This window comes from Saccostrea cucullata, unplaced genomic scaffold, assembly GCF_032062105.1.
Source record: "Saccostrea cucullata isolate Sc308-1 unplaced genomic scaffold, CSIRO_AGI_Scuc_v1 ctg1802, whole genome shotgun sequence".
Lineage (NCBI taxonomy): Eukaryota > Metazoa > Mollusca > Bivalvia > Ostreida > Ostreidae > Saccostrea > Saccostrea cuccullata.
Window position 1 is genome coordinate 46840 of NW_026938616.1, and position 27342 is coordinate 74181.

General features: G+C 33.9%; 1 protein-coding gene across 1 annotated transcript in view; it reads right to left on the bottom strand.

The window, feature by feature from the left end:
• The window catches only part of LOC134250774 (inactive tyrosine-protein kinase 7-like), a 70930-nt gene that overhangs the window by 34196 nt on the left and 9392 nt on the right, over nt 1–27342 (bottom strand). Inside the window, exons 7-13 of the mRNA XM_062733125.1 lie at nt 26855–26920; nt 26281–26347; nt 25802–25921; nt 24756–24872; nt 24391–24478; nt 20911–20981; nt 17367–17654 (exon numbers count right to left, since the gene is read on the bottom strand). Of these exons, the coding sequence (XP_062589109.1) occupies nt 17367–17654; nt 20911–20981; nt 24391–24478; nt 24756–24872; nt 25802–25921; nt 26281–26347; nt 26855–26920 (817 nt within the window). The remainder of the gene's footprint in view (nt 1–17366; nt 17655–20910; nt 20982–24390; nt 24479–24755; nt 24873–25801; nt 25922–26280; nt 26348–26854; nt 26921–27342) is intronic.

Sequence of the window (27342 nt, forward strand, 5' to 3'; positions counted from 1 at the left end):
AAAGCTATAATTGATTTTTCTACAAGTAGTTGTCTTTATTTACAAAGTGCATGCATTATTGCAGAATCACATTTGCATCCACTGCTTTAATTAAGGGAAATTATTAAATTTTACAGCTCTTCAGAGATGAGCAGCTCTTAAAAATAAATTCGCCAATTAGAAACAGGACAAGCATTACTTTGCTCATTTCTCAGTCAGATACCAACTCAAATGTAAGAATTGAACATCTGCCACAGAAATTGAATCTGAACACTACAGTGTTAACACAAATCATCAATAAACATATCTACGGGGCCATCTTTTGTCTTCATTGATTGACACCAAGCAAATAAATATTAGTTGTCATAAAACAAATAAAAACACATCAGCACTAATATAAAAAAAATTCACCTCCAAAAAAGGGCCAAATTTTTCTTTTCATTATTTCCTGTCAAATAAAATTTAAACCTTTTATTCTTATTCTATATTTTCAAACCTTCACGATTACTGACTTATAAGGAAATCTTTGTCAAAAATACAGTAGAAGCAAAATTAATTCAAAGACTTGTGGTGTTTCAGTGCCTTATTGGTTAGGATGCAATTACTGTATACATGGCATATTGTAACTGTCCTGTCTGTGTGTTCTGTCTTGTCTGGCCATCAAATGAACAAGATTTAAATTTTTGAATTATTTAAAGTTACAGAAAATATTCAAGTTTCTCAAAACTGCATCAAACCTAAAGATGTAAAAATATAACAGACCTTTCTTTCGGCAAATTTGAAACTCTTGATAATTTAGTTAATTTCTATGTCAAGGACACAAAATCAAGAAAAGTACTTTTTCGGAAAGGCATAGTCTTTTAAATTGAGTACTTAAGGTAAATGTTAAGTATAACGTCATGAGGTCAAAACCCATACAATGTAATACTCGGTACATTCAAAAAGTTCTTGAAAGAGGTAAAGCGTTGTCAACAAGATGTGCTAGTAAAAAAAATTGATGCCCCTATATGACAGCTTTTGGCAAAGGTTACAGTTTCTTAAATGCAAATCAAACTCCAATATCAAGGTCAACAGATAATCTTGTCATAAGGAATGCACATGTGAAGTATGAAAGCCATGACCCCAACCAATCTAAACTTATAGGCAAGGTTAAAGTTTTTGCAGACAAACAGGCAGATGGACAGACAGAGCAAAGTTAGGGTATCAGGGATGTCCCTAACAAATGAAAGAGAAAGGGGCATTAAAAAGGTAGAAGGGGATTTGGGGTTCCTCCCCTGATGGGGCGATTGTAGGAGGAATACCAAAATTACCAGGGGATTACATCATTATAGGCAGGGAAATTCCTTGGTCCCTGGTTCTTATGGACAACACTAGGGTATCCTCATTATCCCCTCTCCCTAACTCTCTCTGATGAGTAAAACACATCATTTGTCTTCTGTCTAGCAGTTTCATTATCTTTTGCCACAGAACCTTCTGATTTCATTTGTGTTTCAAGCTAAATGACACAAACATGACACATTTGAAAATAATTAATACTGCATTATGTTAAAATTTAACTAATTCTAAAGTTAAATAGAATTTGCATGAAATAACTATTCCTCATAATTCTGCCAGAATAATTTCAAATTAGTATTCTTATTCAACTCTTCTAAATAATATAAAAGTGTGCTGTGGAATTACATAATAATTCACGGGGCATCGGATGTTGACTCCCAGTAGTCAGAACAAAATCTCAATTTTTTTCTGAAAGTTCTATAGAAATTGTAGAGAGTACATTGACATTACCATGAATATGTCATAGGAGTCAATCAACAACAAAACACTCGGCCTCAACAACCACCAAACTTGGTTTTCAAACCTTGACAATAGCCAATAGCAAATTACGGGGGAAATCCAAATTTTAATGATTTCAAAAAAAATTATGACACTTGCTTATATAAAGGAAAATCAATAATGCAACCCCTTCTATCAGCTACATTTATGAATAAGTTGAAAAAATTTCCAATAAAATACATTTCACACTGGGTTAAATAATCAATTACTTTCCACAATATTAAATAAACAAGACACAGACTTCTCAGTGCAGATCTAGGGTCATCAATTCTCTCATGCAAAATTGCATAAAGATTTCTTCTGTGTTTCCTGCACCCACATACAGGCTTTTAAAAGGTGCTTGATATAGATTTATAAAGGGTGCACAATACTGAAGAGGTCTATGGTAATAGAGGGACATTTTCTCATAAGAACCAGTCAATTAGTCTGGGCGATTACTGCAAAGAATAAGACAAATGGAAAACGAGAAAGTAAACCTTGCAAAATATGTAAACATAAAAAATTATCATAATAAATAACCGTATAAGTAGAATTTTTAGCGAGGATTTAATTTGGCATTATTAGCGAGGGTGTTGAGATCGCTAAAATTGAATATCGCTAAAAATTAATTTGCATTTTAGCTGTAATAGCTTCTTTAATGAGCATTTTAAAATTGCTAAAATTATGTCTCGCAAAAAATAAAGTACCGGTTTTAAGGACAAATCGCTAAATTTGTGTCTCGCTAAAATTTCCACTTATACAGTAGTAAACATTGATCACCAATGAACTGATATTTAATTGACTTGCACACACTATATTATTACTAGGTATCTAATTTGAATGAAGAAAAGCTTTACAAACCAAGAAAGACTATTAAACTAAAATACATATTAAAAATTTAATTTTTGTCCCTTTCATGAAGGCACAAACTGTGACTGAAATCTATAGCTAGCCAGTCTGGTAGTGAAACATCCCATATTCTATTTCAGCCATGACGCTCTTTGCTTCCCTTCACCTCACGTTTCAATATCCAGCATTATTTAGCCTGGTCTGGACAGTATCTGTTATCTTGTAGAAGGGTCAGGAACTCTACAGAACAAGGTCGCTGTGGGGTCGACCTCTCATCTCAGTTCTAGATTCTGTCTTATAAGTTTCATACATCTCCAAATTAATGCCAAATGCCTTTGATTAAAAAGAATTTGATCTCAAAACAATTTCACATTGCCACAAGATGAACCCATGGAGTTCACTTTTTAGTGCCAAAGTTTGCCTTCTTTACATTTTAAAATTGCAATGTTTCGATTTCATTTCCTTTTCTGCTTTGTAATGACCTGTACATGAAAATCTTCAATAATCTTTATCATGACAAAGCATTTAAACTACTTCCACATCAATAATAATGATCTTTAACAATTTAATGCTACACAATGATATGTCCTTAACCCAAAACCAGCAAAATTACCCAATGCTAACATACTATGTAACTAGAACTTGTATTAAATATTCCAATAAAAGACAATTTTCTACTGCCATGATCTCTTTAAATGAAGCAAAATTGACCATAAAAGGATCTGATATATGATAGGGCTCCTATACCCTCAAATAATCTGCCACATGATGAAAAGGTTCCGTCAAAAACAGTCCAACGAACTGTCAGTCAGGATTAGGACTCTTACTATTAAGAAAATAACCATAAAAAGCTCATATAAAAGAAGAAAAATGACATAACTTTGAAGTATATGCATTTTAATTCTTCTATCAGTAAAGGATCTAATTGTTATTTTTCTGGGGAGTCCTGTCCAAAATATAGAAGAAATCATCTTGCAGATCTCCCTCACAGAATTTTCACAGGCAGTTTTGTTGGTGGTTGTCAAATGCTACATTAAGTCCATAAAGAGGACCTGGATTGTGGGTCTATTAAGTGTTGTCAGGTAGAAGATAGATGAATATGTATTATCTAGGTGCAAAAGTCTTACACAAACTCCACCGCCTCACAGCAAGGGTCTGAGGGTCAAGGTCAAAGTCAGGGCTTTTAGAGAAAAAAAACCTGGTTAAAAGCACAATTAATTTTCTCTTATTTTTGAAAAACATCTGGTAAAAAAAAAGTTTTCATCATTATTTTTAAATAAGCTATTCCTTCGAATATGCAGAAGCGAGTGAAAGCCTGAATTAATAGTGATTTTTGCACCCAAGGAATTTTCCAGTTTGGTTTTCTTATTAGAACATGGCCATGTTTCTACTCAGTAGTCAGATCTCCGTGAAATTTTGCTGGGATATCAAAAAATAAATTACACCGTCCGTTTACCATGAATTGTTCAGAGGCACAGGTCAGGAGGGTGCAAATTTTGATCCCCCAGGTTTTTATCCTCTCCAGCCCACCAGAAATTTACTTCAAATTCAAAAATATGTCAGAAAAATAATTAGGCACGGGGATAAGGTGTATCAAAAATCGAAGGTCATTCATAAGATCTGGAAAGCATGGAAGGCTCTTTTTTGACTGTTCATTCAGGGTTAGTCAATCTGATTAAAATCTGAGTCTATAAATCCCTCACCCTATCTTCTGATCGGCTGGATGACAGATCTCCTTATTTTTTGTATTGATACCCAGTTACCAGATTTCATGTTTGTGGACAAATAAGTTTTCAAATGCCAATCCAGGAGTGTCAATTATTTAAGAAATAAAAAATTAGGCTTTAATTGCTACACATCTGCAGAGATTAGATAGAGTCTCTCATTGTCATCAGTACAATAAAATATGTTCTTATTTGCCAAAAATATGCACATGTACATTGTAGTCATTCAGGTTAATCTGGAACGTATTTTGTAAGGGCCAGCCAGTGCATTTAATGTAGTTTTTTCTCAGTTGCTAAACTGATTGAGCTAATACAACAAAAAGAGATGTTTTAGACAGTAAAAACTGATATAATGTTTCCTGGCATAACCCTGTACAAATGTTGGTATAATGGTATGGGGTAATCAGTTAATTTTAATGACTTTCATGTGTAAACAGTTGACAAGAGAGGGGTTCTCCTTGACTGCCACGGAGTGACACAGTGGTTACAAGAGGCAATTTTAAAGTTACCCAACACCCTTCTTCTATCCTATCCCCCTCGTTCATTAATGTCTCTAATTCCTTTGATATGGCATTTCCAGTTTGTGTGCTTTCTGGACCTTTTGTTCCTTATTTCTCAGTTTACAGTCACTGTATCAAAAGATTACTAGATGTAAATAATCCCAAAGTTTAATTGCATATATTTTTAATCTACATGAAGCATCATTAAATATTTTTGTTTGATGTACTCCAACCCATTTTATAAGGTGGGTTGGAAGATACATAGCCTTTTTTTGGTTTAAATTATTCAATGCACTGACAATAATCAATACTTACATTTCTGAATGTGTTTTCTTATATGACAATACTATGAATGAAATTGACATTCAGTTTTTCAGGATAGGAGGTTGGCCATTTCATCAGACTCTTGCATTATGCAAAGCAAACTGCTTAAGATATTTGGCAAAAACGCTCATCCGCTCATCCGATTAACTTTAGCTGTGATGTTCTTATGAAGGTTTATAAAAGTTTTTTTTTTATATTCCCATGAAAATATTGTACCTATTTTAGCCCCCCCCCCCAAACCTCAGAGGTCTCTGACATAGGGATGACTTAAAACATGCATACAATTTCAATGTAAATATTTTGTCCCCTATTGAGGTCCCACCCTACCCAAAAGGACCATGTAAAGGCAAATCAGGGCTGACACTACCTCAGGATGCTAGAGAGAGAAACAGCTGGACAGACAGACAGACAATGGCTGATCAGAATACAGCTCACTTGAGCTTTTAGCTGAGATGAGGGAAAAATGAAACAGATACACAATCTACATTTTTCTTGAGACCCAAAGAGAATTAGGGACAAAAAAATAAAGGGGAATGGATATTTTGATGGGTGCATTGACATACATCAAACAAATTATTTTTTATGATTGGCCTGATCTTTATTTGAGAACGTAATGGGTTTTTTTTTGAAATATGAAGATTCTTTTTCACTTTTAACTGCCAGGCTTTAATGTACCAATATATACTAAGCAAGTGGTCCAGTGGCGGATTTAAGGGGGGGCGCACCCGGCGCGCGCCCCCCCTAAAATTGTCAAAGTTAGCGTAAATCTAATATGTCTACTTGGTAGACCTCATTTTCACCCTTCAAAATCTCTAGAATCCAGGAGCTTCCGGGGGCTTCGCCCCCTGGGCCCCCACCAGGGCTTTGGTAGACCTCATTTTAACCCTTCAAAATCTCTAGAATCCAGGAGCTTCCAGGGGCTTTGCCCCCTGAGCCCCCACCAGGGCTTTGGTAGACCTCATTTTAACCCTTCAAAATCTCTAGAATCCAGGACATCTATTCACAAAAAACCTTACGACTAATCGTAGTCGTAAGATGGTCGTAAGAATTTTTCGTAAGATTTTGGTTATTCACAAAAAATCGCACAATTGACGTTACGTCAAAAAACAGTCGTAAGTTTACGTCTAGTCTTGGGTTGTCGTAAGTCTATAAATACTATATAAAATATCAACTCTAAAAATAAAATTAGCCATTGCGTTTACTTTATCATAAAATATAAACAAAACGGAGCAGGGACTAATATTTCGGGTCAGCGCACATCTGTTTGAATCATTGACCAACAGGAAAATGATGCCGTTTACCGAGGAAGTAAAAAAGGGATGTCTATATACCATGAAACTATATCATTATTTTGCAAAAAATACAAATATAAAAAAGATAAAGAAAAGGAAAGAAAAAAACAAACAAAATAAATGCTTTTAACAAAATGGTTATGCGTAAATAATTTTAATTTTTAAAGGGGGTGGGGTAAAGAATTATATTCTCTTTTCAGCAAAAATATTTTATTTCATACTTTTATTAGAGTAGTTTGCTAAAAGTAAATTTTATCAAAGTAGGGGATAATCGCTGGCCTTAAATAAAAAAAAAAAAACAATTTTCAGAAAAGGGACACTACATGCCTGAGTTATCAACATTATCGCAACGTAATCTTGCAGGTGAATAAAAAAAAACGTGCTGGAACAATTTTCACGATTTCCAATGTAAAATGGGGTGTAATATTCATCTTTTAATTGCATTATCTTAAAAAGAATTTTTGAACCCGTCACTTTGTTATTCAAGAATATGTAATAAAAAAAGATATATACGACGCCTGCAAATACTAGCTACCATAGGAAAACATTGTACATGTACTTGTTTTTAAATGTCAGGGATATCAGGGGGGAAATCGTACTATAGAATTAACTTTGCGCAGACAAGATGTACTAGCATACAGTCAATATCGATTATAAAATTATTTCACTTCTGTTTCAAATTAAATCAAAAAACTTTACATTTATTCTATAGCCTCGAATCGAATGTGTTTTCTTTCGCTTCTCTCAAATTTGAATAATATACCTTAGAACTATATTTATTTTTGTTATATACAATTTTTAATTTTATGTTGCCTTCAGTTATTTGTGATGGTTAACTGACTCTGAACCCATCTGCACTATTTTCTCAATCGGCTGCGCTCTCTGCACCTATCAAAATTTTCCGTCCCTGCATGATGGATACAATCAAGTTGTACGTCGCCTCCCCGGGTACTTCGGATCATCAGCTTCATGTTTAATATATATATCCTATAGAAAATCAGTAAATTTCGTCAATCTAATTTGAAATACTTATTGTTGATAGTAAAATATTTTTTAACCCCATAGGCGTCGGTAGCAAATTGAAAGTTTGAAAGTGGGGTGGCTAATTGAAAAGGGGGGGGGGGGGGGGGGGGGAGGCTAAACCAACGAAAAAAGGAAAGCTCCAATTTACAATGCGTATATTATTTCAACCGTTGAAAAAAGGGGGAGGTAGCCTTTTATGAAATACTGAAAACCTAAGAACTTGGCTGAATTCACTGCAAAAGTGGTAAAAAAAGATTTTGACATTTTAACTTATTGTCTAGGACATACTGAATGGCGAGCTACTAATATAAGTCTTCGAAAGAACAATCTACAATTTTCAAGAGTTGCCTATTTTTTCACTATGAAATGGACAAATAATCACCATGCATTAGATAGAATATATAACAGTAAATGGAATCTGTAGCGAGATGAAAATTTATTAAATACGTATATGTATTAAAAAATAACTTCTCATATAGAATGAATTGTAGGCGATTGTTTTTATGTGAGTGATCTCAACAATCTCGCTTTATATACCCAAATTGCATTCTCGCTGAAAATTTCTGCTTGTGTGGTCAATGTTTTTTTAATTTACTGTCTGAATGCGAGTATTTGATATTTTCAGATCGTATTTGTAATTCTCCTACTTCTACATCTTGAAAAGAGGTCTTTGAATAAAATTTTGAAACATTTTCTAGCTAAAAAATTGTCTTTTATTAATGCTTAACATGTACTTTTTTCACAAATGTTAATTTATTTTGTGAAATAGTTTTAATTAAATGTGAATATTTTAGACTTTATTTTTCTGTATGGCGCTAATTTTTTTTTTTATGATTTTATTTAAAAAATGAATATTTGTTTTAACAAGGGCAAAAAGCATATCGATCCTGATATTAATTATTACTTGCTTAACTTCCGTTATGCACGCACGCACTCACCCTCTTAAATGTACACATGTGTTTATTTTTCAGTCTTGTTGCAGTGAATTTAACAAAAATGTATTAAATAATTGATTTTAAAAATTTTCTTATTGATAACATTTCAAATATATACGAATTAGTCGGAAACTGAGAAATCAATAATGGTATATATAGTGGCGGCATCACTATACATCAAGATTGCGTAATCGATCGGGTTTCCCGCATTTATTGCGTCACCTGCGCATGAGCAGTTGTCGGTAACTAAGGAAAAGAAAATCTTACGACCGTTTTTCACTTACGACAATGTGTCAATCTTACGACCACTTTCGTGAATAGCTCGTAACTTTTATCTTGGGATTATCGTAAGTTCAAGTCGTAGTCGTAAACTTACGATTTTTTGTGAATAGATGTCCAGGAGCTTCCGGGGGCTTCGCCCCCTGGGCCCTACCAGGGCTTTGCCCTGGACCCACTGGGGGCCTCAAGGCGGCCCCCAGACCCCTTGCCTATCTTGGCGCCCCCCCTAACTCCAAATCCTGGATCCGCGCCTGTGGTCGTTGAATTTATTTAGATGAATCAACAGGAACTTGAATTTGCATCTAAAATTAACAGTGCAATGCTAATTGATATGGAATCTAAACAAACATGTAAGATGAATGCAACATGTGCATCATCAAATAGACAAGTTAACCTTTTGAATAAAACAGAACCTGATCTTAGATAGTCTAATCTCAGAAGAAGGGGAAAAGGCTGCATTTATTGACTGTTAAAGAAGGCTTCAAATTTTTCTCCCTCCAATCACATTATATGAAGGCAATTGTAAAGAAAATTGTCACATATTCTATTGTATACCAATTTGTCAAACCTGCAGAGTAGCATATTTAGGAGGACATATAATAGCAATAGTGTTGTGTCTTGTTCTTTACAAGAGGTTAATATCCCGATACCCCTTTCCTTGTTAACAAAGTTCTCATGGTTCATCTTTTGCTGTTGATCACCAAACTTTCTTCCATGATTATACTTTATGGTCAAACACAGTATAAACCAATACAAAACCTATTCATATCAACACATAAATGTCACAATAAAATGGACGTAAAATTTCAGGAGAGTGTGCTGGAGTAGTCAATGGTCAACAGATGGCACTGTGACAGGTAAATCAACCAATCAGGGCTCAGGTTGTAAAGGGATCAAATCAGGTCATGGCAAAAACAAACTTTTACTCAATATACTTGCCAAAGAGTTCAAAGGGGGAGAGAGAAAAAAGTCAGAGGTGTCTCCATAAAATGTGTAGGTCTTGTGTCTTGAACTCTTCTGCGCTGATAAGATAGTGTATGACAATGTGTCAAGTTGGCAGAGAAGCATGTAGCTGCACTAATGACTGCCTGTCCAACAAGCAAAGGCTGGTCATCTCGTGTCAAAGCTAAGGGTCACTCAGTTCATGTATAGTTAACAGTAAACTAAAAACTTGGAAATGATCGTCTCTCCATGCACTTGTCTGCAGAGTCACATAAATAAGTTTTGAAGGAAATGAATATATACCAGTAAATCAATCAGTAGGAATACTATATACTTAATTACACTTTAAGTGATACCCTAGTGACAAAAGCATGTTATACTGCAGTCAGAACAAACATAAAATCCAGGCATAAACAGCATAAGAGGCAAGGGGAGATAATTGTGTGCACTTCCTTAGCGGATGCTCATTAAACTTGGTTAAAAAAACATGAAAGCTGTCAAACAGGGTTGCAGTACTCATTTTTCTTTATTTTGATTAATGAGAATAGAGATCTTCTTTCTATGGCCAAAACAGTGCATCCTCTTAACGATTATGTGAGTCAGAACAAAGATAGGGGATAATGAATTGATCTTTCTCCAATCAGAATTCAGAATCTAAGCTTCATTGGCCATGTCATTATAAAAAGAACTAACCCTTGACTTCAAAAATAAATTATCCATGAAAAGGTCTTCAACATTTATTACTGTCAGGAATTGTATTCACAAATCTGTTTAAAAAAAAGAAGCAGAAATTTTTATTCAGATGGGGAAATTCATAGAAATTTCCCGAACTTATTCTACGTACATTCCAACATTTTTAGCTGTTCCAAAATTCACAGTAAATGAGTGTGAAGAATTATTAAGACACACATATCAGATGGAATAAAAACATTCAATGATTGAAGATACCAGACAAAAGAGAGAGTTAAATTTGGGAAATAATTCATCAAACTCTGACTTTATCAGCCAGCCTTTGTCTAAATCCTATCAAGTGATGAAGAAGAAAAAAATACAAGATGATCAGACAAAAGCTAAGAAAAAAACAATGCCAGTTAGCCACCTTTATACAGATATAGCTTACTATTTGGCTTGTTTTCCAAGCACATATAAGCTTCAGATAATAAAGGGGCAAAAAACTCAATTTCTCATAAATCAAATTTCTTTTAATGTGAAGTTTTGGTCAAACACAGCATTGTGTGGAAGCACCCGGTCCTTTGACAAGACATGAAGCTAGGCTTATCAAGTCTTTAAATCATCTTTTATATTTCATTAGAAAGTGGATATCCACAGTGGAATGCATACTTCTAACATGGAGGAGATCAAAGCAATGCGGGAGAAAAGCCCATTTCTCTGTTGTCCACCTTGTCAATACCGTGGCAGGTGTGGACATCACTCTTATTATCATTCTTGTGCAGGTTCATAGTGTATACATTGAAATGTAAAGCATTCTTTACAAAAATATATTATTCATTTTGAAATACCAAATAACAGAAAAAAATTGTAAAACTATGTCTCTCTCTCTGTACCATCTGATACATGTCCGGAATACTCGGAAATGGGGAGGATTTCAAAGATGAAGAAATATTGAGTTGATTCCACTTTTTTGTAAGGGGAAGATGTCTGTTTAGCACACCAATGTGTAGTAAATTATTTCAAGCATAACACCAATTATTTCCTAAAGTAATTTAGAAAAATACACATAAATAATTCTACATAGGAGAAAATTTGTTGGAAATGTACTGCGGTACACGAAACTAAGCATGTTAACAAGAATAAACATTTTTGTATTTAGAGCAAAGTTTTTTCATTTAAAAATCAATAAAATTCATACATATAATTCTAAAACTTTAAAAAAAAACCTTTCTACTAGATATTACAACAATCATGACAAAACAGGAGGGATTACTTTAAAAGGGGAGTAACTTGCTTTGGACTATCAGTTGTCAAATGTATTATCATTTCATATTCATATTGATGTCGGACCTGTGGTGAAAGCAAATGATTTCACGCAGATATAAGCATGGAGTGTGGTTGTATCTGACCAAGCATCTTGTCTCTCACAGCAATATGTCTGTCAAGTATCCACAGGGATCATAGCACACACAGGAAACAGGGACAGTTCTAAAATACCTCATTCAACATGGAAATCTTGATGTATCTTTTTTTTTTATGTCATTACCTGTTATTGATTTTTTTTAAGTTCAAAATTCAAGTAGCTGAATGTTTATGATGTCTGTCAGACAGACAAATAGGCATGGCAAGAATTATCATAAGAGTCTGAAATCTGACCCTCTGTCTAGTTATCAATGATAATAAATCCTAGTTCTTCTTGATTAACCTGAAATCTGCAATCTTCAACACTTTTTAAGATGGCAGAAAAATATGCTGATAAATTATCCCCCAATTCTGTCTGGTAAAGTCTTTTGTTTGGTGTGCAAGGATAACATCCACTGATAAACTATTTCTTATTTTTTTACAGGATGGACCATGCCAGCCTAACATTGTATCAACATGGCCAGATGTTTCATTCAACTGACTAGCAGCAAATGTGTTTGTGATACAATAAGATACAGGAACAAATCAGCTATTAACATTCTCTTCTCACCTCATAAACCCCAGCGGTCAAGGGTGATCAAAGAATTCTAAATCCATATGATCTACAAAATATACCTAATTACAGTCCAACAAATGTGCTGTCTGTGTGTCTTTATTGTCTGCCTGGATAAAATATGTATAAGGGTGGGGGTAGGGGCTTTTACACATTTATTTTTTTAGGACAAAGGTGCGATTTACTGTCAAGTGCTCATCAAATTTTCTATAATAATAATAATCATAAGTAACCACTTAACATACTGTTTGATACCCATATTTTGGGTCATTTTTCTTTAAAGTGAAAACAGATACACACTTTATAAAAAGGTTTTGATAAATTTAGTGGAAATGCCAACGAACTAATGTAACAAGGGAAGAAATGTGTGTGTCAGTGAATAGGCAGTCTGACCTAAGGTTAAACAATATCTAGACTGACCATCTCATTGGATGAAGCCTGATTTCACACAAATAAATGCTTAATTACCCTAATGGAATACCAGCCCCACTTCTGAAACAAAGATGGTGGTCAATCTTCCAGGTTTACAAATAGAAAGCTACATCAATCAGAGTTTGGGGGGAACAAGATCCTCATTTATCAGGGCTGATAGGGTGAGAACAAAGTGAAGAAAAGGGCATCTTGTATTACCAGACTGATCAATTCTCACCAATGGTTATCTCACTCCCATTCTAAAGGAATATCTCTTTTATTCCAATCATACTGCACATTTTCTATGCATACCTTCAGTTTTGCAATATTTCTGAATACCACTATCATTTAATGGCCCGAATTTTCATATATTAATTACAGCTCTAATATCCAACAGCTAAACTGTTAATGGTTTTTGTTTTATGGAGATAACCTTACTAGGTTTATTCATTTGTTGCATGTAGTCTGTAACTGCTCTCTTGGTGCCTTACCAATTGTTTTGGGATATTTTTAATCACGTTGACAGTACTCAGGGGCTTTATATTTAGTATGCTCACAACCACAAAATGGCCATGTACATACATAATTAATGAATGATCACTTTTTCTTCATCACATGAATTAAGTCATTAACAGACTATGGTCTCAATGTAATGTTACCTCTAGAAAACATTTAAATAACCCAGGATCAAATTTTCATCACAGGAACATATAAATTTGACCTTTAATTACTCAATTCCTGAATTGTGTTGAAGCTGTTGATAAAAATCATCAGAATATAGTAGGATTTAGAAGTCATTCACTTTATTTAGTAATTCCCTTTATTTTCCACTAAGAACTGCTTGCCCTTGAACAGTTATAATTGAGCAGCTTATCAGCAATGTTAAGTCATCCTCTAAGGTTCCTATTGACAGAGCTATCAGGGACCAGAAGTGACAAAGCTGACATCGGATATTGACAGAAACGGGGCTGATATTCCCGATTTATGTGGCACCGATCTCTGCCATTGTTCTTCTGGCATTAACTTAATCACAGTCTCAGAAGCTATCCAAAAAAGGACAAGCCTAAAATGCCATAAAATTCACCATTATTCAATTCATATTATCAAATCTGTCCTTTGTGGGGGAAAAAAAATTCGAAAAGTAAATATTTCTGTGTGAGATTGGATATCCATCAAGTTGTTTAGCAAGATATAGGCAAAGATATCACTTTGATGTCTTGCTAAAAAACTCTCCGAAAGGAGACTTCAACTTACAAACTGCTCAAGTTGAATGAAATTAACAGCTGTAAATCACTGACTGAAAAAATGATGAAAGAAAATTGGAAAAAATGCTGATCAAATATATGTGTTCTTGTTGAGCTCTCACACACACAACAAATAAGTTTATCATCAGTTTCTATTATTGGACTGGGATTATAAACTCATTAAGATCACATTTGCTATAATCAATTAATGGAGAGAAAACTTCACATTAAGTGTTGATGCATTTTTAGCAATAATAATGTTGGGTACAACACAATGTAAAGATTAAAATGTTTAAGTTAAAAAAGAAAATTTAGCTCCTCAATTGCTTGTGGTTCTAACATTCTTCACTGTCCAAGCTGAATTTTCTCTCACTGAAAACATCAAAGAAGTCACAGTCACTTAAAATTTAAATAAATTCTAATCCTTCTTTGGAACCTGCAAAACTTTGTTCCAAATTTTGTTTACTGTACACTTTAATAAAATTTTGGGATGACTGGACACATGCACAAAGCATGCTGAAACACAAGGCAAGGGAAATGTGCTAATCCCACAATTACTTTATTCTCTCATGGAAAGTTTTTTCTTCTCAGTGAAAAAAGAATTCTATACGAGCCAGCCATCAACTCTGAAGAATCCCAAAACCTTTCCCTCTTAATCCTTGTAAGACACGGGAATCCTTATTGGAGATTTCTACAAACAGTTTATTTACTAATAAAAAGAAATAGAAATTTTCTAAACTAAAGACTCCTTCTAAATGTAACCAACAATTGTATTTATAAAAGTTATTTGAAGATGCACAATGAAAACAATACCAAGTAAATGTACCTAATATCTTTGACTTCTAGTACAATAAAATATTTAAAGGTCTGTCACATAGATCAAAATGTACAAATTTAAGGTTCCCACTGCTGATAATAAGAACCATGAGTAAAATCCCTGTCCTGTCAGTGAATAGTGTGTGTGTTAATGAAGGACCACATGAGATGAACCTCATCATTTCACATTGAATCGTAATAACTTCTATTATTCCTTCCACCTAATTACCTAGGATTTCATCTTCACCACCTTGATGTACCATTATTACAATTCACCGAACCAGAAAAGAAGTCAGCCATAGAAATTCCTGAAAGCTGTCAATTCAAATTACGACCACTAGAAAAATCAGCCCTTATATGATACTACATAAAGCTGCCAGCAAGAAAAATAAGAAAAGGAAAAAAACTCATGTCAATAAGACATCTCAAGACAGCTATTCTGAAATATGAGAGGCAAAGTTCACAGCAACAAAATGATCTTATTTATTAGAATGACACAACCAGGTTATATTTGGGTAATTTGGGAATACAGCTTTTATTATATCCCTAAATAAAAGATAGTGATGGCAAGCACACAAAAGCTGTCAATCAAAATTTCACAGCAGATTAAATCTAGCTATTGCAGCATGTAATTTCAACACACAGAGTGGAGAAAAAATGTCATTCATACAATTACAGAAACAGGATTTTCAAAGATGTTTATCAATGGAAATTTTATAAAAGTCAAAATTAAAACATTTCATGGACTTCTTTTTAAATTAATATTATATATATATTTTTAAATTCTAAAATCAACTTTTCACATAATTATATATCATATAAAAATTAAATGCAAATCAAATCCTACACACAAGTTCCTGACAATTAACATTGCTTTGGCATTCTAACAGGAGGAATCAAATCTTTGTTAATTACCTCCCCTTGCAGACTCAGTTCAAAACAAGAAAATGGGAAATATTGTAACTTGGGTGGTTGGTAAAAATGGGACAAAGAGAGGCAGAAACAGCAAACAAAGGACATGGAAATGAAACCAGGTCCTTACATTGGCAATCTTGTTTCACCTGGATCATTGAAATGCCTCTATTACAAGCACCAAGTCCTCAGTCAAAAGACTCGCATTCCCATTTATCATGGCTGATGTCTCCTCCAGCATAATGCCAAATGCTTCATTGGATAAACAAGAAAAGGGCCACCCAAGATCACCAACATTAATTCTCCTAGAGGCTGCCCAACTGCACAATTAATAATAGCTTATCTTAATATTAGCAATATAAAGGACGATGCACATTACTTATACCTCTTAAAGTCTGCACACAGCTGTCTAAAATCACATTTCTAACAAGTTTTAAATCATCATTTTTATATTTGAAAGCATTATATATGAAGCATTGGCCGTCTGGAGTCCCCTCTAATCATTTAGTTTTCATCAGGATGAATCCTTCATAGATCAAGTTATGTCCATTTTAGTTGATAATAGAAAAGGGTTTAAGGTTTTCAGTAAAAGTGACAAAGTTTTTAAATGACTAAGGGAAGTAGGCCTAACTTTTGTCAGCTAAGTCCTAAATAGACAAGTCAACTGGCCCTTTAGTTGTTGTTTTTATTTGGCGAGAACAAAGTGTTCATGCCTAATTCAGGAAAGATGTGTCGGTTCAAGGTTAATCAGATGTAATAATATTTGCTGTGATAATTCCTTTGAGCTCAGTCTGACCACGTTAAACCTGTCAGACTGTTTCAGTCTACAATTGCCTGACTGCATGTTGTTTCAACAAATAAAGCCACTTTTCTTGTCAAAGGTTACATCAATATTATGCAGTCTATCACTTGTCCTTCAAATTTTTGCCATTGTTAAAAAAAAACAGTAGCATTAAGTTGCATAAAAACCTCACACCAGACCAATACTGACTGGGCCGCCTCTACATGTCTGTTTTATCTAGCAGCCATCACTGGCATTTGGTCTGTGTAATGGCCAACTTTATCAGACCTTTATTACAGCTATGATTTGAATGCAGAAGAAAAAATTCTACCCACTGGTTATATTGGTAATCCAGAGAAGTTTTGGTAAACTTCACAGTCTAGATCATTGGCCGATTTGATGGGATTTTATATTTCCAATGATAGCTTTACTCCTCACATACACATTTTTATACCCCTCAAAAACAGACTCAAGATGATATCTCCCATTTGAACATTATACACATGGTAAACTTCCATAAACTTGATCCATTGCAAGCCTATCTGAGATTTATGATAAGTTATTTGACAGTAAATTGTTCAGTCTAGTATTCTATAATCAACACTTATTGTGTAAACAAAAATATAAAATTTTCTGTCACCTTTTTCTTAGTAGCAATACAAAAATCAAAATCATAATTTAAGTAAAACTTGTCAAAAATGAACAATGATAAAATGCTTTGAAACATTTTTTGAGTTGGCTTGCTGTGACATTTTTTGGTACCAGTACCATAAATCAAATCTTCCACACTTCATGTATAAATTTTGAACATTTTGCATTACATAGTCTTCAACTTTCATGCTTCGACACAATGAGAAAAGCCAGCAAGCTACTTTAACCAAACTATCAGGACTTACATTGTATGTTGAGTGAAGCTTCACTGACTAGGGAATGACCAGAAGTCTTATTTGTGGCGATACAAGCGAAGGTACCAGAATCCAATTCTCTGGTGACTCGGAGGATGTGTAAGTGGCTCCCTTCTTGGAACCGCCTGCTGGTGGGGACTAACGGCTTCCTGTTGTGGGTCCAGCTGAATACGATGTGGTGACGATTGGAGACATCACATCTTAGCAGGACCTCTGACCCCTCAATGACATCCATGTCCTCCGGTTTGGAACTGAAGTAAAATGTGTCCTGGGACCAAACTACAATTAATTCAATACAGAAATTAAAAAAGATTAAATATATTAGAATATGTTTTTATAAAACAACTTATACTAAAGATTTTTTACATGTACCTTCAAATATATTTTTCATTTTTCTTTGAATGAAATTTGAGGGCTGATTTAGCATGTTTTGTTAATGCTGCTACATGTTTTTTTGGCTTCCAGTGCTATGTGCAGCTGCAGCAATTTGTCAGCAGAGCTTGAAGTCTGGATCAGTTACAATGATCACTTCAATTTCTGAAGACTTATTTTATCCTTAAACTCCCAAGTCTTAATTTTTTATCCAGACTATTGATCACTGTATTTTATAGAAGTGGCAAACAATGACAGCACATTTTGTTTAAAAAACTTAGCTCTCATATACTTTGGGGAAAAAAGATGGGAATTCTGGAAACTTGAGAGAGGTTTATCTGTTGAGCTGGGTGTAATAGGGAAAGAGGATCCCCCAAGCAGACTAGTTGTAGTGAGTTATGAGGGGGATCCAGACCCTGGGATATCCTTCTATCTTCTTGTTCTGTAAAACATCCCTTCACAAAAAAAAGCCATCATCTCTCATAGGGCAAAAAGATTAACACTGTGTCAGACATATTTTTTAAATTCCTTTCTAAAAGTACAAGCTCGATTAATTACGGTGATTTATGGAGATCCTGATAGGTTAGGTGATAAATTTCAGTCTCTGAGGAAACAAATTATCAGTTCTACTCTGCATTTATCATAGACAAACATAATTTCATTTAAACTTCATTTAATATTTATTCTTTTTTTGAAGTAAATAATATTTCATACTCTTTAAGAATATCTATTTTTTATCAGCAGTAGGTGTTTTGCCTTTTCCCTTCTGCCCCTTCTCAAAAATGTATTTGGTACCCAAGCCATAAAAAAGTTTCTAGAAAATTTCTTTAAAATGCTATTAATAATTTAAAAAAAAAAACTTTCTTTCTTTGACTTGGTTGCTTCCACTAAATGTAGACTGAAATTTATTTGTTGTTAAACTTTGTATTTCAAACATCATTAATCATCTGCTACACCTGAATGTCTTTCTAGGTGTCGGAAATCTCATTAATGGCTTTATTTACCATTTCAAAACACTCATATTTAATATGCATAATACCATTCCATAAAATCGTCATTATAAATGCAAACTTAATGTAAATTAAACATGTATAAACACCCTATGTTCGTCAATAGAGTAAGCAAACTATAAGTTGTTTAGAGAGAAACTCTAAAATTTCCACAAAAAAGCAACCAACAGATTAAAAAAAAAATTAAATTCACTTTTTATAGGGGAAGTAGTTGTACTTTAAAAATGTCATTAAATCCGTGATATCAGCTATAAATCACTGGCGAAATGAAAGAAAAAATGTTAGTAAAACTAGGACATAAAACACAAAGCTATCAGACTTTTTCAGTTCAATTACCCATTACATTGTTTTGCGGAGCTCTTTCTGCCTGAGATTTTGATCATTAACTGACTTTACTGTATTGGATTGTATTGAATTGGCTGGGACACGCGCCATGGAGCAGTTAGCCCTCGGGGTTTACCCAGAACCAACAGTCAGCTGTCTGTGACACCTACCCACCTTTGTTCCATCTTATCCAGTGCAAATAATGACACCTGGGAACTTACATTCTACACCATAAACAATTCCCTGGTTCTCCTGAGGATATAGCTATTTTGTTTATTATGAATCAACCTATGTATGTAATTGTACGTTTGTTCTTCACACACAAAACATCAGTGGAAAAAGTCTCTTTGTAACATTACAAAATTTGTTTGTTTTTAGACTTGTATTTGTTTAAAAAGGATGACACCAGGCAAATATTCTTTTAAATTAGAATTTGATTTAAAATAGAGTTATTTGGGGGTTATCAGAAGGTATATAAACAGTCATTAGGTAGAAGATAGGGTGTCTGTTTTATGAGGGGTCTTATACATCCCTGCTCCGATCTTAATACAGAGCTAAATCTGTTCTTCAGATGCCCACACAGTCTTCCTGTACAGAATCTGCTGCCAGGGGCTGGAAAACAATGGTTTTATCTGAAATCCTCAAAAATACCATGATTCACAGTGCCAGGGATAAGGGGGGCCCTAGGATCTCCCTCTTATCTCATTGGAAACCCTCATAAAAAACAGCAAGGAGCATGCAATGTCCAGCTAGCTCCATCAATTCTGACTAATTGCTCTGCAGTTTTCAGTGTTAGTGTGTATACAGTAACACTAGGGTCAATGTGACCACCTAATGGGTGATAAATGGAGTTTTACCGCACATACTGGCATGTGTAATAAAAATAAAACTCTGCATAATTCATGCATTTTAATTGTTAATTCAAGAAGCATCAGGAATATTTGATGGTTCCTAATAGGGAAACAAAACTGTATGGTAAGAAAAGGCCATAAAAAGCTGTAATCAATTCTATGTAACCTGGTGAGGCAATTTGCACCCTGGGCAACTTCACATATCAACATGCACACAAGCATGTAAGTCTAGCCATTATCAGAATGATTACACAAATATGACACCTCGTAACAACTGATAGCAAATGACACCCTTGTCTATTCTGGATGGTAAAAAGTCTTAAAGTTCTATAATTAAAGACTGTAGGAAGTCTTATATTTTTGTTAATCCATCTAAACAGGAATACACCCCCATTTTTCTGTGTAATTGGTGAAATCTGATTTTTTATTGTTGTTAATTTAAAACCAAGAGGCATCAAATGTGCAATATTCTTCAAATTGTTACAATAAGGTGTGATAGGTTGCTTCAGAATTGGCCACTGGAGGTTAACTTTGACAGGAGCTGCTCTGACTGTTATGAGATTGAGATAATTGTTGCTGGAGAAATAGCAATAGCTCTGTAGGTTATAAATGACATTTTGTTTTTTCAGATGGGAAAGGGGGTAAAATCCTTTATAATATGTACACCTGCTCTAAAGTTAAACATCCTTGTTGGAATTTTTATTTTTTTGTTTTTTTCTGCCAAAGAAAAGATTGTATAAATTTGAACTTTTTAAAATTTAATTATGAAAAAAAATTATCACTGCTTGTCATACATATACATTAAATCAGGGACCTTATAGATCCCTGATTAAATATAATTTTTCATTACTAAACAGATTAACTGTAATATTTGTACAGTTCTTCAAACTGACTCCTTGGTTCTCAGAGTTTTAAAGGGACTAGAACTTAATCACATACAAAACATCCATCGATTTAATTTTGTCCAATTTTACTTACCGATGTTAAACAAGCAAACAAATACAACTGTCCACCAAGTTCTTCCATCCATTCTGATAAAATGGTAAAATCCTGTCAGTGCATCGGAAACCTTTGAAATTAATTTTTCACGCTTTCTTTTTTCGTCACAATCTGTTCATTTACATTTCACAACTCATCAAAGTTGCTGAAATATAATCAGTAAAATTAAACACGATGTAGCGTGAAATTTCCCGCTATTGATTATCCTTCTTCACGTGTTGACGATTATTACTGAGGGTGAGAATAAGCCGTGGAATATATCACTCCGCCAGGAGGCAGGGTCAGGGAAACAAACCGGGGAACGGCGCGCGCCTTTGTTGACAGAGATAGAGGCGAGGATTAGCCGCTCGGATCACAAGCCATACTAGTTAGAATAATCTAACTGTGTCTCGGTACAAGCCCTCACCACAGTTAGAATACCACCCATATACTCGTAATGTAGCAAAAAATTGCAGAATCGCAACGAAACGATTTTGAAGGATACAAACGGATTTGCACAGAAAATAACTTATAAATTAATCAAAACAAACCTTTTTGAGATTGCTTATGCCTTTTATCCCAAAAAATAATCCATATAAATACGTAAATCCAATTAATTTTCCCAACGTTTTTCTCTCCATTCAAATGTTTACATTCGGAACTCTCTAGATTGTTCCTAGTAAATGCACTATGCGGGTTATTCTTTTTGCTACATTACGAATACACGGAACGAATTCTATCGTTAAACCGGGTCCGTAGGACAATATCATTTTAACGATAGAACATTCTATCTAAAGCCATACAATCCCCGCTACCTTTAAATGAATCTGAACAACAAAGATGTAAAGAATATATTCGGTATTTTCCTCTTTATCTCCAGCAAGATATACTTATCAATGGAGATTCTTCAGGGAGTGCGTACCTTTTCACCATGTGCGTTTTTGTTTACAATAAATGCACATTTCCTATTGGACAATGATTAGTAATATGGGCGGGTCTTACAGATGCGTTATGCAGTTATTCTCGGTTACAATATTGTATTTTTTATCATTTCCACCCTTTTTTCTTCAGAGCAGAGACCATATCTGATCTGTTCGTAATAGTGAAGCTCTCCTACACTGACCCTTTCATTTATTTTCAAAAAGGAGCAAAATTGTGCATAAATTTAAGAATTACCTATGAGAACAAAACTCCTTAGGCTTAGTATATTTTGGAAATTAAATATCAAACTCTCTCAGACTGCTTAAAGGATATGAAATAATTATATTGCATTAACTTACCTCTAATTTATATCTAATATAATTTTTAAAGCAATATATCTTCAAATATACAAGTGATATCTTACCCAAAATTCACCTGTATGCATATTATATGTAGATGATTAATTAATCTCGTCACAAAATAAGGGGGGGGGGGGGTTGCTGCTTGCGAAAGAGACTAAGTCAACTGTTGAATCATACTTAGTTTTCTTTTTTTAAAAAATTCTTTGTAAATATATGTTTGATTATTTAAACGCTATATTTCCATTATTTAAGTTACAAGATACAAGATATTTTATTTACCAATCAAGGGCCCCGAAAGACATTTCAACATACAAAAATGCACAATGTAAACATTTTACACAACATAAATAATCATATAAATGACGTTATTTCAATTCACAACTTTATGTTACCAACTCTTGATAAATCTAAATAATAAAGGCGCAGATCCAAGAAATTTTTCCAGAGAGTGGGGGAGTCCACCATCGTAAAAAAAAATCCAATATAGAAATTTATTAACAAGCAAAAAAAGTAAACTTCTTACAAGGCGTTAAAAAATATATTGCATGTGTGTGAAGGCTGTGTATGTGCATGTGTGGAACCCTGCAAATCCAAGGGATCTGACCCCACCCCCCACCACCCCACCACCACCCCTCTAGATCTGTGTGTGTCATACAAAAAAAAGAAACTAGAGAAGTTAAATGTTTCCTAGCCTAATTTACAGCTGCATTAAACCTTTCAACAAGCATCAGTGAAATGTAGATTACCTACAAACTAAAGCCTCAACTGTAGAGTTGTTTGTACAATTTAACAAATATATATTCATGTATGTATGTATCCAGTTACGTAATAAAGTTCATAAAGTAAAAAGGAATACGTAAGATTGAACCTATCCATGATGACCTTGAACTTTGTTTGCTTTAAAAAAAAGAATTCCAGGGAAATCTAACTGACTTGTGCAAACCACCCAAGGGATAATTTGTGGGCAGTAATATTAAATAAAGTGGCAATATGATCCATAAATAATTATTTTTCACATTACACAAAATTGAATGGAAAATTCAAATGAGAAGAGGGAGAAAGTTGTGATTTCTTTTCCCAAAGGTGGCTGATGCTAGGTTGAATATTTTCGGTAGTGAACTTGCTTCCATTAAGACAACATATATACTATTAAGCAATAAAATGTGCTACTAAATAATTAAAGAAGATAACAATTAGGGCCATAAAAGACGGGCACTGAATGGACAATAAAATCACAGAACAGCCTGTGTCTCGGAGATTCTCATTACGGCAGTGCTGCTATTTGTACACACTTCCGTTACTATATCACAAAAAAGAGTAAACCATTAGCAATAAATTAGCCATAAAAAAAGCAGGACAATAAATCCTCCCCTCTGAATCATTTCTTATTCCAGAGCTTCACGATGTCTACCAGTATTACTGTACAAGTTAACAAGCTTTAGGATAATGTTCCGTTTCCAACCAAGGACACGTTTTTTTTTTGTTTTTTTTTTTTACTTTTTGAATAAATACTTCAGAAACATATGGATAAAATATAAATCCAAGTAAGCTCTGATGAATCTAGGGGTTTTCTTCCCATGTAATTAAAAAAAAAATTGAAAAAAAAAGTTATGTTAGGAATTGATGATCGACGACCACAAATGATGATTAAACAATTTTTCTTGGTTAAGCTTGCTTCAGCAATGATCTACACTGATCAGATTTTTATATGACATTGTACTGATCAGCTTCAAGTGAAAGACACTATTTTTGTTTCTTTCAATTAGGAATTCACAAAACAATGTTTCTATTATAAAGAAAATATATTAAACACAGAAACAAGTAGGGAAGACCCTTTATATAATACAGTGAACTTTTGAGTATAACAAGATGCAAGACATAAAATATTATCTCAGTGATTAGACTGATTTCCAAGGGACATTACTCAGATTCAATAAACAAAATCTTTTCGCAATAATAAGATTATATTTTTACCTGTATAGGCAATATATGGAGAGAACAATCAATTTTCCTATCAAAAGTTCATGAATTGGAGAGATTTTTAGATCTTCGATCAATTCAAATATGTGTTCAAACATATGAAAAGGAAAGAAGTCTTCCATACTGTAACATTTTAAATTGGAAAATTTATTAATAGAAACAAATAATGAAAAACAAGATTAGTGAAACAACATTTTACTATGTATCCAATTCTGACAAAAAATCTTGACACTTTTTCATCAGGACTTTGATTGCTTCCTCTACTAGTATGTCTGGTGCCAGTATCCCTGTGGATTCCACAGAAACTGAAACAGAAATAAAATACCATTATTACACAAGTTTTCTGGCCTTTAAGACAATGCATATTACTACCATGGAATTGTACAAGAGACTTTATAAGCATGGTTTACTGTTGCTTGTTTCAACTTGTGTGAGAATTGTTGAAAAATTTACTACTTTTACTTCCAAAATGTACTGCACACAAATTATACGTAAATCTGTGAGCATAAAAAAGATTTGAAAGTGGAGAAAGTTTAGAATAAATAATTTGTTACGACAAAATAATTAGATTTTAAAGCTTACAAATGAAATGGTCTCTGATTTTCTTCAGTTCCACTAAGTCTTTAAGGTCATCATGACGAAACACTTCTCGGCTACATGTGTCTTTTCGTGGATTTTCAACTCTGGCTACTTTTTCTCCTATAATGAGTTAACTGATAGATTAAAATAAGAATATGAACAAATAAAAATATTTAAGGCTGTATCCATAGATAATACTGATTATCTTTGTAAACTTAACACTGGCTCTCTTCATGTGAACTTACCACAGACTTCATCCATGTGAACTCCCCACTGACTTTATCCCCAAGAACTTACCAATGATTTTTATCCATGAGAACTTCCTCTGACTTTATCCGTAAGAGCTTACCAATGACTTTAACCATGATAACTCACCACTGACTTTATCCATAAGAACCCACCACTGACTTTACCCATAAGAACTACTAACTGACTTTATTCATATGGCCTTACCACTGACTTTACTCATGTGACCTTACCAATGACCTTATCCATGCGACCTTACCACTGACTTTATTCATGTGAACTTACCACTGACTTTCTCCATGTGAACTTATCACTGACTTTATCCATATAAACCTATCACTGACTTTACCCATAAGAACTTACCAATGTCTTTATCCATAAGAACTCACCACTGACTTTATCCATAAGATTTTACCAATGACTTTATCCATGAGAACTCCCCACTGACTTTACCCATGAGAACTACCAACTGACTTTATTCATGTGACCTTACCATTGACCTTATCCATGTGACCTTACCACTGACCTTATCCATGTGTCCTTACCACTGACTTTATCCATGTGAACTTACCACTGACTTTATCCAAATAAACCTACCACTGACTTTATCCATGTGAACTTACCACTGACTTTATCCATATAAACCTACCACTAACTTTATCCATGTGAACTTACAACCGACTTTATCCATGTGAACTCACCACCAACTTTATCCATGTGAACTTACCTCTGACTTTATACAGGTACATGTGAACTTACCACTCAATTTATCCATATGGACTACTACATATGAGTGAACTCACCATTAATTTTATCTATAGCTATGACACCAGGTGAGAAACAGCTCTGTAGTTTTTCTGCCAGGGCTCCTGTGATCCGAGTCTTTAAATTTATCTCTGGTAACAATCTATAGGAGGCTGTGGCTACAGGGGTCAAGAAGGAAATACTTTACATCTACATCAATACAGAAATCAATTGGTTCATAGATAGGTGACATTACAACTGAAGTATTGGTGTAAAATTTATTTATATCATACATGTACTTCTAATTTTGAAAACATTATCAGAGTAAAGTATTGAGAGGACTATGTCTTGTTGTATTATAAGAAATTTGGCAGTATTTTGAAATACTTCATCCCTGCATCGAATACCTTACTGATAAAATACAGTTGTATCATCTCACAGAGTTTTGAAGTTACAATATATCAAAGTTGTTCAATATACTTGAACTTCAAATGAAGAAAAACCCTTACATTGAGATGTAGAACAAAATAAATCTTACCGACAGGGGAGAATTTAGCATGGTCTTTTCCAATTCCTTTATTACAGTACACTCTTAAGTCTATTTCCTGTGGAGGAAAATAAAAAGAGACCAATCATCTGTCTGTCTATAGATGCTGTCCCATTAATAGGTTATTTACTGCTGGGGGATTCAGTTTCACTTGCATACACACTTTTTTTTAGATATCTTTTTCAGTGAAACATATTAAGTGAAAAGTAATTTGTGATTCAGTCCAATTCTGAATCTCAGAGACTATGTTCTACCAAAAAACTCAAATAAAAGAATTATTGTATTATCCATGCATTTATATTTGTATATGTGTGTTGTCACATTCGATGGACATTGACATTAATAAAATAATTTTTGTGGAATTCAGAACATTTTTCCCCATAATTTTGAAAAGAAAATAATATAAATGCAGAAATTTGAACTTAAGCTCACAAATAACTGAAGCAAAATTGATTAGAACAATTTTAACTCCTGTTTCTAACATTACAATGTATCAATCTATACACTTAGTGAACAGTCTTTTCATTTTGTGCTTGACAAATATTATCTGTGTGTCATCTATTACCTGCCCTGGTCTTAGTTTAGCAATCAGAATATCATCATTAACTGGCCTTAAATCTCCCTCTTTAAACTGAAAGAAAAATACAAGAAAATTACAAACAAATGATCCATATGCTAACCACTGCATAAAATAGAAAATAAGAACAGACAAATCAAGGAGAATGTGTTTAAGTATGGTATTGCTCCCAAAACTTAAATTTAGTCATTAATTTGAAAAATGTAAGCATCTGAAGCAAGTCTGTATTAAACATGTACATCTCATTATAATAATGTACTTTGCTTACCTGCTATATATTTCAGAGCAGAGAAGATGATTCTCTCACTATTAAATCTATAGAGCCCAGTCCCTACACGAGAACCCCCAACCCAGTAGGGGCTATGGATTTTAAGATTTTGAAAGGTGCACCCTTCTCATCAAAACCATGCACTAAGTTTGTCTGCTAAATATACAAGGAGAATGATAAAGTCCTTTTATGGAATTTATAGATTTTC